At 38.1% G+C, this 13,646-nt stretch overlaps 1 protein-coding gene across 10 annotated transcripts in view; it reads left to right on the top strand.

Annotated features, from left to right (window-relative positions):
- Pabp2 (poly(A) binding protein nuclear 1) overlaps positions 1-13,646 on the top strand; it is a 75,456-nt gene that overhangs the window by 11,851 nt on the left and 49,959 nt on the right. For all 10 annotated transcript variants that reach the window (XM_081756344.1, XM_081756361.1, XM_081756352.1 and 7 more), the window contains exon 2: positions 7,696-7,838. In XM_081756344.1, coding sequence (XP_081612470.1) covers positions 7,704-7,838 — 135 coding nt within the window. In that variant the 5' untranslated portion in view covers positions 7,696-7,703. The remainder of the gene's footprint in view (positions 1-7,695; positions 7,839-13,646) is intronic.

Below are 13,646 nucleotides of genomic sequence, written 5' to 3' on the forward strand. Positions count from 1 at the left end.
AGCGTTCACCTCTGGTGTTTGGGGTCCCGGGTTCAAACCCTACTCCCGCCAAGTGAGCTTTGTGGTGGACAAACACCGTGTGCGTGGGTTTTCTCGGGGTTCTCCCGTTTCCTCCCACTTTCTTCATTCCACCATTTCATTCATCTCTCATCATCACCGTCTCCTTTAGCCTAATCGGCATAACCGTGGGACGTAAAACTCAAAAATTTCATTTTTTTTTAGATTTTTAGGAGCGTTGTTATTCTGGCAACACTGTAATTATGGATTGCAACACTGTAATTATGGATTGCAACACTAATTATTATGGATTGCAACACTAATTATTATGGATTGCAACACTGTAATTATTATGGATTGCAACACTGAGTAATCTTCAGTTTCATATTTTCTGTTGTAGAATAACATTATCAGATTTTGGTAAGTTACATTTCATTATCTCCTTTCACTTATGAGAAACAAGCAAAAGAAAAATGTTAAATTTTGTATTATTTTTAGTGAGGCAGGTTCTTAAATTTTAAACACACACAAGATGTTCTCATGCCGGAACGTATTTTTTTTAGCAGTATTTCATAAATGAACAACCCAAACAGATTGGTTATTACGAATCAAAAGTTGAATGTGTATTTTATACTTCAGTAGCAGAATGCGCATTCTTCGCACGAGAAGAATACATTTTATTTTGGACATAAAGAGCTGGTTTTGGATTTAAACCGTCGGAAGTGTCGCTGTTCATCTCAGCGACCCCGCCGACATTGATATCTATCATTTTCGGTTATTTTTAAATATGTCCCCTCCCCTAGGTTGCACCGTCGAAGTGAAATGATAAAAACCATCCCAGGCCCTAACCTCATCTATGTTGAACATTTGATCGAGATTTTGTGGTTCAAGACGTACGAAGTCACGAAATAGTGACTTTCGTTCATATATCTGTGTGTGTTTGTCTTAGGAGTTCCCCCCCCCCTTTTTTAATATATATATATATATATATATATATATATATAAAGTTAGTTTGGTGGGATATTGATAAGGAAAGTGGCCAGTATGATTTGCGTCTCAATTGTTCGTAACGTGTGACTCCCAAAAAGGCATATAGTTCATGAAGCAAATGAAGTATTGGAGAGGGAAAGAATAAGATTGTGCAAGGTTCAAAGAAACTTATATTCGTATTGTGGAAAATTAGTTTTTAACACTAGAACAGCCAGATTTTGGGTTTACCTAAAACAGTCATTGGGGGTTAATTTGACCCCCATAAGAAATTCATATCTTAAGAGCAAGTTATATTTTTTATTTATAAATGTTGTAACAATGACAAGATATAAGATTTAACTTGCTTCACAATGTGTTTTGCCTAAGAAAAAAAAAAGACAAAAATGATGCCATATGACTCAACATATCACAAGTTGTTACAAAATGAGTATCATACACACGAATGTAAAATATTAATGAACACGCATGTTCCAAAGTTCTTTAGACATCAGGAGAAGTTGAACAATATGCACGCTTAAGAGTCACAGCAACGCATTTCCCACAAATTGGTTTCTGGCATCCCTCACAACGAGCAGAAGTTTTATTCTTTCCATTGCATAGTTAAAAAGCACACTTCTTCCGTTTTGTGGTGAACGCTGGAACAACCGGAGGGCATTTCTTGCACAAAGCATCAGCACATAGTTCTTCCACCAGCGCAAGAATAAATTCTCGGCGTGAAATTCTGGAGCCCGATGATTCATTGAAAAGTATCCAAACATTGAGTGCGGCAATGTCAAAGACGTTGTAAAATACCTGAACAGGGCACCTGCGAGTTCCATATCTTGTAGTGTATTTCCTCAGCATCTGGGCCGCTACATCTACGCCGCATTTTGTGCCAATGTAGTAAGTGATAATGTTCGGTTTCTTCTTTGGGCTGTCGTCTGTAGACATATTAGTATGCATGGTGCTAAGAATTAGCACGTTTGTGCTCTTGCACCTGTATACTGTTAGTGTTTTGTCTCCATTTCTCAGTGCAAGAGTCGAATATCGTGGTGTTGAGGTGTCGCGTGTAATAGGAAGTAATTCTAGTTTGTTCAAACGCATCGTTCGAACAATTGAGAGTTTCTGCATACAAAGTTCATCTGCAAGTTTCACAGAAGTTAAAAAAAAAAAAAAAAAAAAAATTGTCAGTAGTGACGTTGCTTCCGGAATTTAGATACTACTGCAGTAATTTTAGCAATACACTCTTCCCAAGTTGTACATTCGGTCGGTTTTCATCCTTGCCCGAATAGGGATAACCACTTAACACCTATTTGGAATCTACATCAATTGCTAACTAGAATTTGATCCCAAACTTGTATGGCAACAGCTGTTCATCGATGGCTATTTCTGGTCCAGAATTGTAACACAAATAACAGTTTCTCATGAGTTCCAAGTCTCAGACGCGAGAGAAAATTTGTTAGTTGCCCGGCGCTCAGCTCTGCTGCTTCGCACATCAAATTTGAGATGCCGCATGATTTACGGAAACGATTGCGTGACATTGGAACATGTTTGGTCTCCAATTTTATTGTTCCATAAATCATCAGCACAATGTTTTGAATGACCTAGTGCACCACGGGCATACAGCAGGGCGAAAAATGCATCGAGTTCTTCCCGCGTTATATTCTAGTTGCTGTCATCTCCAAAATTGCGTCGTGCTTCGGCAACAGTACATACTTGAATGTGTTTCACCATTAATTCCTTCACCATCAAACGCCGTGCTGAAGCAGGATTTGACAAAATGTTACGACGAGCAAAAGGTGTTGGTCCACTTGCAATTGTCACAATATTTCGAGATGGCGTGCGACCTGTAGTGGAAGCGGTGCTGCTAAGATTTATAGGAGTCTGCACAATACCATTAGATGATGTGTACTTCTGGTAACTGCTACCTGTAGGCTGAGTAAGCGCATTGTTACTTTGTCCTTGCCTGCGCATACCAAAGGAATCTACACTGCTAGACGCCATATTTCCTTCGGTATTACTGTCACTACTTTCAGAGGATGACACATTCTGCAAATTCCATTAGAAACACGAAAATCTTCATCGTTACTGTAGTCACCACTGTCACATTGAATCTAACTGTTCAAGAGGGTAAGGCACACTCGACACTCAATTCTTTCTGTATCTTATGTACGAAAAGGTGCACACTAGTCGAAAGTTGCACGAAGAGTGCTGCGGAAATTGCTGGCGCTATGGATCATCAAACAGGGTCCTATGACTTTTCTTTTGTTCTCTCAGTAAACACGATAATAGTTGCTAGAAAACAACAATGAGTCATATAGGAAATTGAAAAACTTACGTTCGCTTGCAAATTTGTCAGTTTTCTTATGAGGGTCAAAATGACCCCTATTGTCTGTTCTAGGGGTATCTGATTATCTATTTTAATAAGATAGAAATGTGAAAATTTGTCCCAGTATACTTGAATGCATTTTAGAAGTCAGAAAATTTTAGCTTTGACGTTCCATTGTATGTTAAGTAAAAGGAAATTGGGGGGGGGGGATATCAAAATGACCCCGACGGCGCTTCTAGTGTTAAACCATCTTAGAAACTAAGATATGCAAAATCGGTTCGAGGAATAATACATGTAATAAGATTGTGAAGCGGCCCAACGCAGCAGAATTAATTGCCAGAATCATTCAATTAGATAGACCAGGGCATGTTAATTTGCAGCAATTACGAGAAAGTTTAAGCAGTAGCAGTAGGATCATTTCGCATTTCTTGGGACCTATCAGTCAGTTGTATCAATATTGGATCAGGTATATTGGCACTAGATCAATCATAAATTTCATCACCTCGTGTAGTATGTTCTGTATCTAGAATCGTAATTATGAAGGTCGGGAGGAGAATTCAATTAAAATATCGCTGAGTTTTCTTTTATTATACAAATGATTTGTTGATACCTGATATTCAACATCAATCATTTACTAGCAATTTTTAATTTTAGATATTAACAATCTCACACGGCAGAGTTTTGATATTTGTTGGTTTCTTAGTGTTAAAAACCTTGGACGCATCGTGATTGTCTGGGACTTAGGATGGGAACCATGTGAGATCGAACCGCGAACCTAATCCAATTGATGTAGCGGGGTGTCTATCGGTCACTAAATCAGAAAACTGTCGTGAAAGCCAGAAAATTCAGCTTTCGGGTCATGATATTTTAAAAATCTTTAGATTTGGAAAATTTTGTTCTATAAAACGTCAAAATTGTATATAGTCGGCTTTAGACGGTACCAAATCGCAAGCAAAGCACGGTTCTATCGCATGCATGGAAATTTTTACCTAAATCGTACCCAAATTCTTTCGTGCACCCAAATGGGATGGGCACATTGCATCCCATCACCGAAACCTGGGGGCGCGGTGGCTCAGTGGTAGAGCGTTCACCTCTGGTGCGTGGGGTCCCGGGTTCGATCCCAGCCCCCGCCAAGTGAACTTTGTGGTGGACAAACACCGTGCTCGTGGGTTTTCTCGGGGTTCTCCAGTTTCCTCCCACTTTCTTCATTCCACCATCTCACTCATCTCTCATTATCATCGTCTCCTTTAGCCTAACCGGCATAACCGTGGGACGTAAAACTCAAAGATTTCATTTCCATCAGCGAAACCACCTACGCATCTAACTTCAGTAGTTTGTGAGAAAACAAAGTTTTGATCGCTCCAGGGAACAGCCTTTGAAAGTAGTGATAAGATAAAGAATATAGGTATTGTTACTAGTTTTTGAATGTTGCAAGATTTTATGGTTTTGTAAGGAAAAGATCATGAAATTTCATTTTGGAATTTCAGTAGACACCGTCTAAAAAAATTAAAAATAAAATAAATAAATAAATGCTAATAATTTAGTCATCTGGATTTTTATTTTTATTTATTTATTTTTTGTATTCGTGTGTGCGCGCGTTCCGTGAAATTACATTGTATTCCCTTTCAGGTAATGTATTCTGAAAGTTTTAATAACATGCACTCCTTTTCCAAGCTTAAGATTGCTCAACATAAATGGAAAAGGAGAAGAAACTTCATTAGCTTTTCTCACGTCTGTCGCGTTTTACAGTGGAACTGGGAGCAAAATGGAGGTCTAATTGTAATTGCCTAAAGGTACGAATTAAGCTTCTTGGCGTAGAATCGAAGTTGTGCTTTAATTAAATTAAAAAAAAAAAAAAAATACGAATATTCTCTTCATTGGCTTTCTAAGAAAACTTGATCCACGTTGTTTTACAAATATTGCTTTGACTCCGATTATTACCTATCACATGACGGTTTCCGATACTCAGCAAGGGCTTTTAATAAGTTTAACAACCAACTGATGTAACAGTATAGTTAGTTACCTATATATATCAAAGTCGATTATGTAATACTGAATAAATTTCGTTGTTAAAATGAAAACTAAGATTGAGACTGATATCAGTCATAAAATCCAATGCATTCCTGAATATAATCTGTAAAATAAATTACCATTCAGTCCTAATTGCTCCTCTAACTAAGACTTCCATAACTAAAATTGGTACACAGATGTCCCATTATCCTGAAACATGATTATTTAAATGGAGCACTTCGCAGAAGGTTTATAAGGTAATATTCGAACTACTTTTAGTGTACCTACCCCATGGAAAGCCATACTGTCACTACCGGTTATGTTGTACCAGACTACGAGCATTATGAACTATCGTTCACATCGTAGTTTTCACTACAACTTAATATGTTGGAACCCAAACATAAGATTTCCTCCCTACAGATTTTCCATAGGCCATAGAAGGTAACGAGGCTTGGCTTGCATGATGGCTTTTAACTGGAATGTGATGGAGGAATAACACTTATTCCAGTTTTCTGCTTCATACTGTGATAACCGATAGGATGTATTGGCGCTTTGTCTGGTATACGGACAAAATGTGGGGCCCAGACCTCACGGGACAAAATTTTTAACAATTTACTCAGTTTCTGGGGTTAAAATAAGAATAAGCAGAAAAAAATACTTAAAAGTAACGTGGCTTCCAAAATTGCTAACTGTAGAGGCGTAAAAAAATGGAACAGTTCAAAATGAATGGATATATAATCCTAAAATAAACCCAAATGAAGAGGAAATCGTATCCATTGAATCTAGTTTCGTCCTGCCTTGAAAAATTAAGGACACTGTATATTACTCGTCCGATCAAGATCCAAGTTAATATGGTGATAGACCTTGACCTGCTATTGTGCACACTTACGGGTTTCCGAGTTGTGAGCGGTCAAATTTTGCGTTATGTATTCCAAACCAGAAATCAATATACGGAACTCATCCGGTCGGTATAAAATTTAGCATGTTAGACATTGCTTTGTTTTTTATCGTGTGAAATATGCGTAGTGTAGGCTTTGAATTCTCGAGTTACGCACAAGCGAGTTTCTAAATCACTCGACATAACAAATGCCGTGTAAATAGCAATAATAGATCAGCGATGAGCAAGAGAAATCTATGCGTATTTCACTTGTATAATTGTGTTACCTTTTAAGTTTATAGATATAGCGACATATAAAATACTCTACAATGAAGTCGGTGCGATGAGGTTTTGTACTGACGATTCTGTCCCGCTAGGTTTTGATCAGACAGTATTTGGGCCGCGAGGTTTTATACCCAAGCCGCTTTGTTCATGTGAATCCACACCTATTGGTTCCGTATAAACGAGGGATGTCTTTCAGATAGATTGGGGCCATGATGGGTACCTGAAGTAGATAGCATTCACCTTCACGTTTATCTCCAACTTCTCATAACCTTATCTGGCAACAGTCATGTTTCTCTTCGTGAAAATTCCTCGTCATTTGCAGAAAAACTCAGTAACGTCTCTTACCATAGGTATTGCAGAGATGTAAATGTGCCTTATCCAATATGATACTTGTTCCATTTTCACTTCGGGGGTGTATAATCTTGTTTAATGTTGGTCACCTGCCTTGCTGTAGGCCATATTTTAACAACCGTATACAGGAAATTCTAATTCTTCAGCTCTAAATAATGAACTAAATTGGCCAAAGAATTAACTGTAAGAATGGAGCACTTTCCAATGGCATGGGTAGCCAGACTTTTTGAAGAACACTGTACGTGTCGTAGACCAAGACAGTGACGAATAAAGTGGTTGACAGTGGACTGTCAGATTTCATCTGTGGAATCATTGATTCTTTTGCCGTACCAATCGACTTAATGTTACGATGAACCTCAGACGACACTTTCTTTGGTAGCCTCAAACGTGCCTCTTTTATTATTGAATATTTGTGATCGACCCCATTTGTGTTGGTGTAGCCACGTCGCGTTTGGGTCGTTGATTTCTTAGCCTGCCAGTCCGAAGAACTTCAGATTCGGCTGATCGCGCTGTTATATTCCCGAAAAGCTCCGATTTGAAACTGCAAGATCTAACAGTTAATGCTTTTCCTGAATTCTTTGCAGTAAAATTTGAGACCCGAATGAGTTGTCAGCAGTTACACAGTTGTGCTTAGCCGACATAGAATGAATGGTCAGGGTATAAACTAGACTATCTGAATTTCTTGTTGTTTGAAGTAATAAGCAGGAAATAAGCTGCAAAATTTTGAGCATCTGGAAACTAGCTGAAAATTTTACTTCTCATGTGCTGTATTTTGTGTCATTATTGCTTAGTATTACTTTTAATCATGCATTAATTCAGCTTACATGTAAGTTACACAACGTATTAATCTGAATTTTATTTTTTTCATGTTTTTCAGGAAGTGATATGGCAGATGTGGACGATTTAGCTTTGACGAATGATGATCATATGGAACAGTTAGATGCGATGGAGAATGGACAAGATGGTGACACTGTAGAAGGTGAAGGACCCGGCACTGGTGGTGCTACTGTTGAAGACCCTGTAAGAGTTTAATTCGAACGGTGCTAGTGGGTGGTAGCTCTGCGTAAATCAGTTTTCCCAAGGGGACCAGTCGCTACGGATTGTAAAACCCAAACTTTGCCATTATTACAATTAAACATTTCGTGTTTAAAAAGCGGTTAGATCAGCTGTTTCGTGTTCTCTATTTCGAAAGACCAAAAATCATTCACTTAAAACCTGTAACCCCAGGTACTGATGAATTTTCACCGAGAGCAAAGTAATTAATGCTTTTTCGCGAAGATAAAAATGTTGCAAGATACAAGGTTTCCGCAGAGCCTAGTTTGAAATTTACGATACAGTAGATTTTTCGCTGCTTTTCGTGTTAACGAAAGTTGCCCACTCGTAAGATAGAAAAAGATAGAAAATTAATAAATTACTAATACTAGATAGTTGTTTAACGAATTGTTAATAAGAACTATTTTGTTCTTTACATTTGATCGAGAAGTAAAAGAACAATAATAATAAGCAGCTTGAGTTGTTTTTTTAAATTTTTCAACCGTGCATCGAAATATGTATTCTTGCGTATTGAATGGCGACTACGAGGACTCGGATTCGATTCTCAGTGGAAGCGTAGTCTTAATTAGCTTACAGGGTTTATATACTGTACGTTACCTAGTATATAGATGAATGACTGTATGCTGGCCTTTACATTCAGAAACAAGGATGTATTACAATAAACGGGAATACAAATATTAACAGTACTAATAACACTGCGAGTTTCATTTTTGATTTGAAACAGCAAGTGATAAAATTGCTCAAATACATATCTAATCATCAAAACTTAATGAATTGGTAAATTGTATCGCTGCTATGTATGTGTAACTTATTTCTGTAATCTCCAAACACACAAGCAGATGGCAGTTAAAAATCTGAATTTTGCACACGTTGATAGAATGAGCATTTAATGATTTTGAAGCAGCGGCAGGTCTAAAGCTTTTTTACTTCATATTACTTAAAATGGCGAAGATAATTGCGATTACATTCTGTACGTCGTAGTCAATATTTCATTTAAAAAATCGGATCAGTATTTATCATAATTTAGTGCTAAATGATGTTATGAGAGGTTGGAAAAATTGTTCCAACTTTAAAGTATCCTGCTGCTTTAGATTTATCATTTCCTATTTGAGAAATGAAAAAAGTACCAATTTTCATTTCCTGCGTAGTAGGAAGGTTTTAAAGAGGGAGGGATATCTTTGAACATTACGACAGTCAAAAATAAAGGTAAATTAGGTACATTCGTGCAAATTATTTGAAAAGAAAGCACTACCCGCTGGTGCGTAGGGTTATATTTAAATTTGCTGATGTACAAAAATAAGTAATTGTTATACTTGAGAGTATACGAGTTGCTTGCAAAAGAATTTACCCAACTACCATCTTTCGCTAACTTCGGAGCGAGTAGACGAAATTGTGTGTAATTTCCTTAATAGATAAGAACTCAACGTGTGTATGCTAAAACCTTTTGCCGCACGGGCCGAAACCTTGATGAAACTGCTTGTGCAAGATATTTTACGAAACCTGCATTATCTCGCTTAGTTTTAACCAGATTTGAATCTAAGAAAGTTTATGGTACTCAGAATCGATTGTTTTATGACCAAGCTATATTCGTTCCTTAGAATAAGTCACGTGACAAAGCTAATTAAAATTGGTGGAGCTCCTTCGTTTTGGTTAAGCTTTAGCCACCCGCATTGAAAACGAAACAATCCTGGCCCAATAATATACAAATGAAGTTGTAGTAAAATTATATTTGGGTGGTTGGATCTGAAAGAATTGCGCAGGAAATTTTTGTTCATTGAAGGAATATTGGAAAGAGTACGTTCTGGATTCGGTTATAATGTGAAGATTTTTACAGATTTGTTACGAGAAAGGATTTAAGTTTACTAGAAAGACATTTTTATGTTGTTTGTCCTAGAAAAAGTAGACAAAATCGGAAATTACGCAAATTGGGTGAGGACTCCGATCTAAAAACTGACAACGCACGTACAGGCTACTAACCAATTTTTCGGGTGAGAAATGCCCGTGCTGCGACAGGTTATTTAGAAATAAAGTTTGAATTGGTCCATTCGTTTGGAAGTTAACAAAAGAACATGGCTGGATAAATCCTTTTGCTGGTGACTATATATTTGACATATAAAAGCAATATTTGTAAGCTGTTTTCTTCCAATGTTGTGTGTGATTTAGTTCTTGGAAGTTTGGCAAGCCGTTGATTGATTTGGTGCAAGACGTTATATGTTTCCATTACTACGTTACGGTTCTTCACTGCGCATCCTACCACTTCTTTGAATTATAGGGAAGAATATTGCATGGTTTTGTTTAGTCGTCTTAATAACAAATTCAGGAATTAAACCCATCATTTCTTATAATAAAAAAAAAAGTGTTCTTACAACAGTTTTACAAAGTTCTTCTAAGTTTCTAAATATTTTCAGCGTTCAATAAGGTCCTCGGCACCCAAACATGGCCTCAGAATATAGGTTCAATTGTCGAATAGGAGTAGAAATTAAAATGCTGTTTACAGTAATTTGATATCTCAAATCGCTCCGTAGGTATGATAAACATTGTTAGTTTGCAACACTGCTTAGTCATGTAATTGAGGACTTTTAATTACAGCTACCAAGATCTGTTGCAGTAATGTCAAAGAAAAGCAGTATACCAGTCTTTTCTCATGTTTTTGATGCCTTCGAAGTGTTTGAGATACCAAAATCACTGTAAACGGCATCATGATTTTGACCTCCTTCGAAACCCATAGACCATGATTAAATGAATAAATAAGTTACTAGAGTAACTTTTCGACATAAAACCTTTGAAAAGTCAAATTTTCAATTCCTTGTAACTTCGCTCCTATTTATTCGAAATACGTCACATTATTATCGTAGTGTTCGAGACAGGTACTTTAGGTGTACATTCACCCACCCATCTCTCACTTGTATTGTTACTCAGGTAGAGGCCTACGAAATTTCGACGTTTGTGAGCGTCCTTAGTTTGCAACACTTAATAATAAATGTATTGTTTTCCTTTAATATGTAGCTTCGAAATTTGTAATAGCTTGACGTAGTGCTATTTCAAAAACTAACTTGATTTATTTGGTTAGCAACCTGTTTATATATTGAGGAGTATCGAACAGTGTCCCTGCGGATATTTGCGTGATGCATAATTTCAGGGTTGTTTTTTCCGTTTAAAATTTACAAGATAATTTCAGGATAAATGATCTACCCTATATACCTTTATTTAAAAAAAAACAATATCGTACCTGTGAACTGAGCTCCAGGGTTCCCACATTCTGGAAAATCAGGGAAATCGTGCATTTTGTGTTTAAAAAAAAAAAAAAAAAAAGTGTCATGGAAAGTCAGGGAACGTAAATGTTCGTGTATATATATATATTTTTTTTTTAATCTAACTTTTTCATCTGTATCAGTCGCACAGATTGACATGTGAAGAGGACCCCAATGTCCATTCCCATGATGACAGTGATGCATGATGCAGAGTTCGTATTTCGTACTGAGGGAATTATATATATACATATACAGGGGTTGGATTCGACGTAGAATGGACGTATACAGCTCCTGAATCGTGGTGTGTGGAATTTTGTACCATTTTTCCTCCAAAACATGCTCCAGTTCCTTAAGGGATGCTGGTGGAGTGTAACGAGACCGAACACGTCTTTCTAACAGACAACAATGGCTCAATGATGTTCAGATCTGGTGATTGTGGGACCCAGGCGAGGTGTGATAGCTCCTGGTCATGCTCCTCAAACCATGATTTTACCGCTTTTACAGCGTGACAGGGTGCCAAATCATCTTGGTAGATGCCATCACCATCAGGGAACAATATTGGGCCATGGGTAGAACCTGGTCCTCCAAGATGGCCTCATACGCCTTAGCATTTATCATTCCATGCAGGGCTATGATGGGACCTGCAGAAAACCACGATGTTGATGCCCATACTGTAACAGAACCACCCTCCATGCTTTACTGTTGGGAGCAGACAGTCTGTATCATAGGCCTACGACGGTGTTCTCCATACGTGAACACGACCGGTTGTTGGAAACAAGGTGAAGGTAGATTCATCGGACCACATTCGTGTTTCTACTGCTCATGAATGAGTCCATGCCTTGTGGTCCTTGCACACCACTGGATAAGCCTCTTCGCATTTACTGCTGTGACCAGGGGTTTGGCGATAGTGGCCCTGCCATGAATTTTCATTTTATGAAGTTCCCGTCGCACTGTTTTCGATGAAACCGGGTTCTGTAGGCCGGAATTTAGTTCAGACGTAATTTTCATTGCAGTGGTCTTCTTTTTAGCTGCTACAATCAGTTTCTTTTTAGCTGCTACAATCCGTTTCAATGCCTTCCAGTCCCTATCTGACAGGATTGTCTTTCGACCACTGTTGTGCTTTGCAGACGTCGTTTGCCCATGAATTGTGTATGCCCTCGTGACATTGGACAGTGCCTTTCGATACCCCCACAATGTTCGCCACTGTTGCCACTGAAGCTCCAACCAGACGGGCACCAACGATCATGCCTCTTTGGAAGTCTGTCAGGTCGCCCATTTTACCGCACCACTTTCACGCCACGACACTCACAGGTGAACTGGTTACTGCTGACGGAAGAGGAAGGTCCACATGACACATTGAAAACAAAAAACGATCGGCAACCGCAACACGTATATAATAGTGTGTGTGTGTGAGAGAGAGAGAGAGACAGACAGACAGACAGACAGAGGGGAATATGACCACGTAAAAGCAGAAATCGAAGTATGGCTTGTCATCTTCATGGACACCGGTTTTAAGACAGAAAAGCTACTAAAAGAACTGAAAGCATCAGATAAAGATAAACTAGCTTTCATGCTTCACTGTCGAAACTTTTTGCTGGGTATAGTTAACATGATCGTGGAAAGGAGCCCTCTGGAGTACAAACTGGTAGTGCTCTGTCAGCTTTGGACCCCAGGCTAGAAGAGAAAAAATCAGAACTTGTTCGAACTAGGATGAAACGCATCCTACAAACTCTGTATGGCACAACAGAATATCTGGTTCTGTAGCTGAGAAAAGAATGTCTTTCTGTACTGAAATTCAGGAATCTCATGACTTCAGAGAATACGAAGAAAAGATGGGCAGCATCAGGTTAGAGGACTTCTTTGCAAAGATAATGTCCAAGAAACAAGAATATTATGATTTATGGAATGTTGAAAATGTTTAATTTCATCCCACGGTAATGTCTTATTGGAGAGCGGGTTCTTAGTAAAAGGACACTTATTGCAGGCTTTCCAATGCTCCTATTTTTCCTATATATTTGTCTCTCTTCCTATAAACTCCTATATTTCCTAAATTTTAACGAAACCACCTATATTTTTGTGGCACTGCTACTTCCACTTGTGAAAATAACATAAGGAAATAAGGTGTCAGATACTTGTTCGTGGATCAATACTGGGCAAGAGTATGCGATAGAAGAAATTCATGTGGAACAATTAAATATCCAGTGATCTAAAGTGGTCAAAGCTTGCCAATCAATATTTCATGGTAGTGCTGATGTGGAACGTGGTTTATCGGAGAACAAACACATTTTACGAAATGATCGATCCCATCTTGCATACGAGAATATAAAGGCTCTGAGGACTAGATCAGCATTAGAATGTATGGAGGAAAAGTTGAAAACCTACCTGTTACATAACAATTAATAAATGCTATGCAGAACGCCTGGAGAAATTATAAAGTTTACTTAGAAGAGTCCAGATACAAAGAGACCGCAGTGGCAGATTTCCAGCAAAGAAATGCGAAGCAAGAAGCTACATCAAACGAAGT

This window comes from Thermobia domestica, chromosome 1 (assembly GCF_964235325.1).
Source record: "Thermobia domestica chromosome 1, izTheDome1.hap1.1, whole genome shotgun sequence".
NCBI classification, from domain to species: Eukaryota; Metazoa; Arthropoda; class Insecta; order Zygentoma; family Lepismatidae; genus Thermobia; species Thermobia domestica.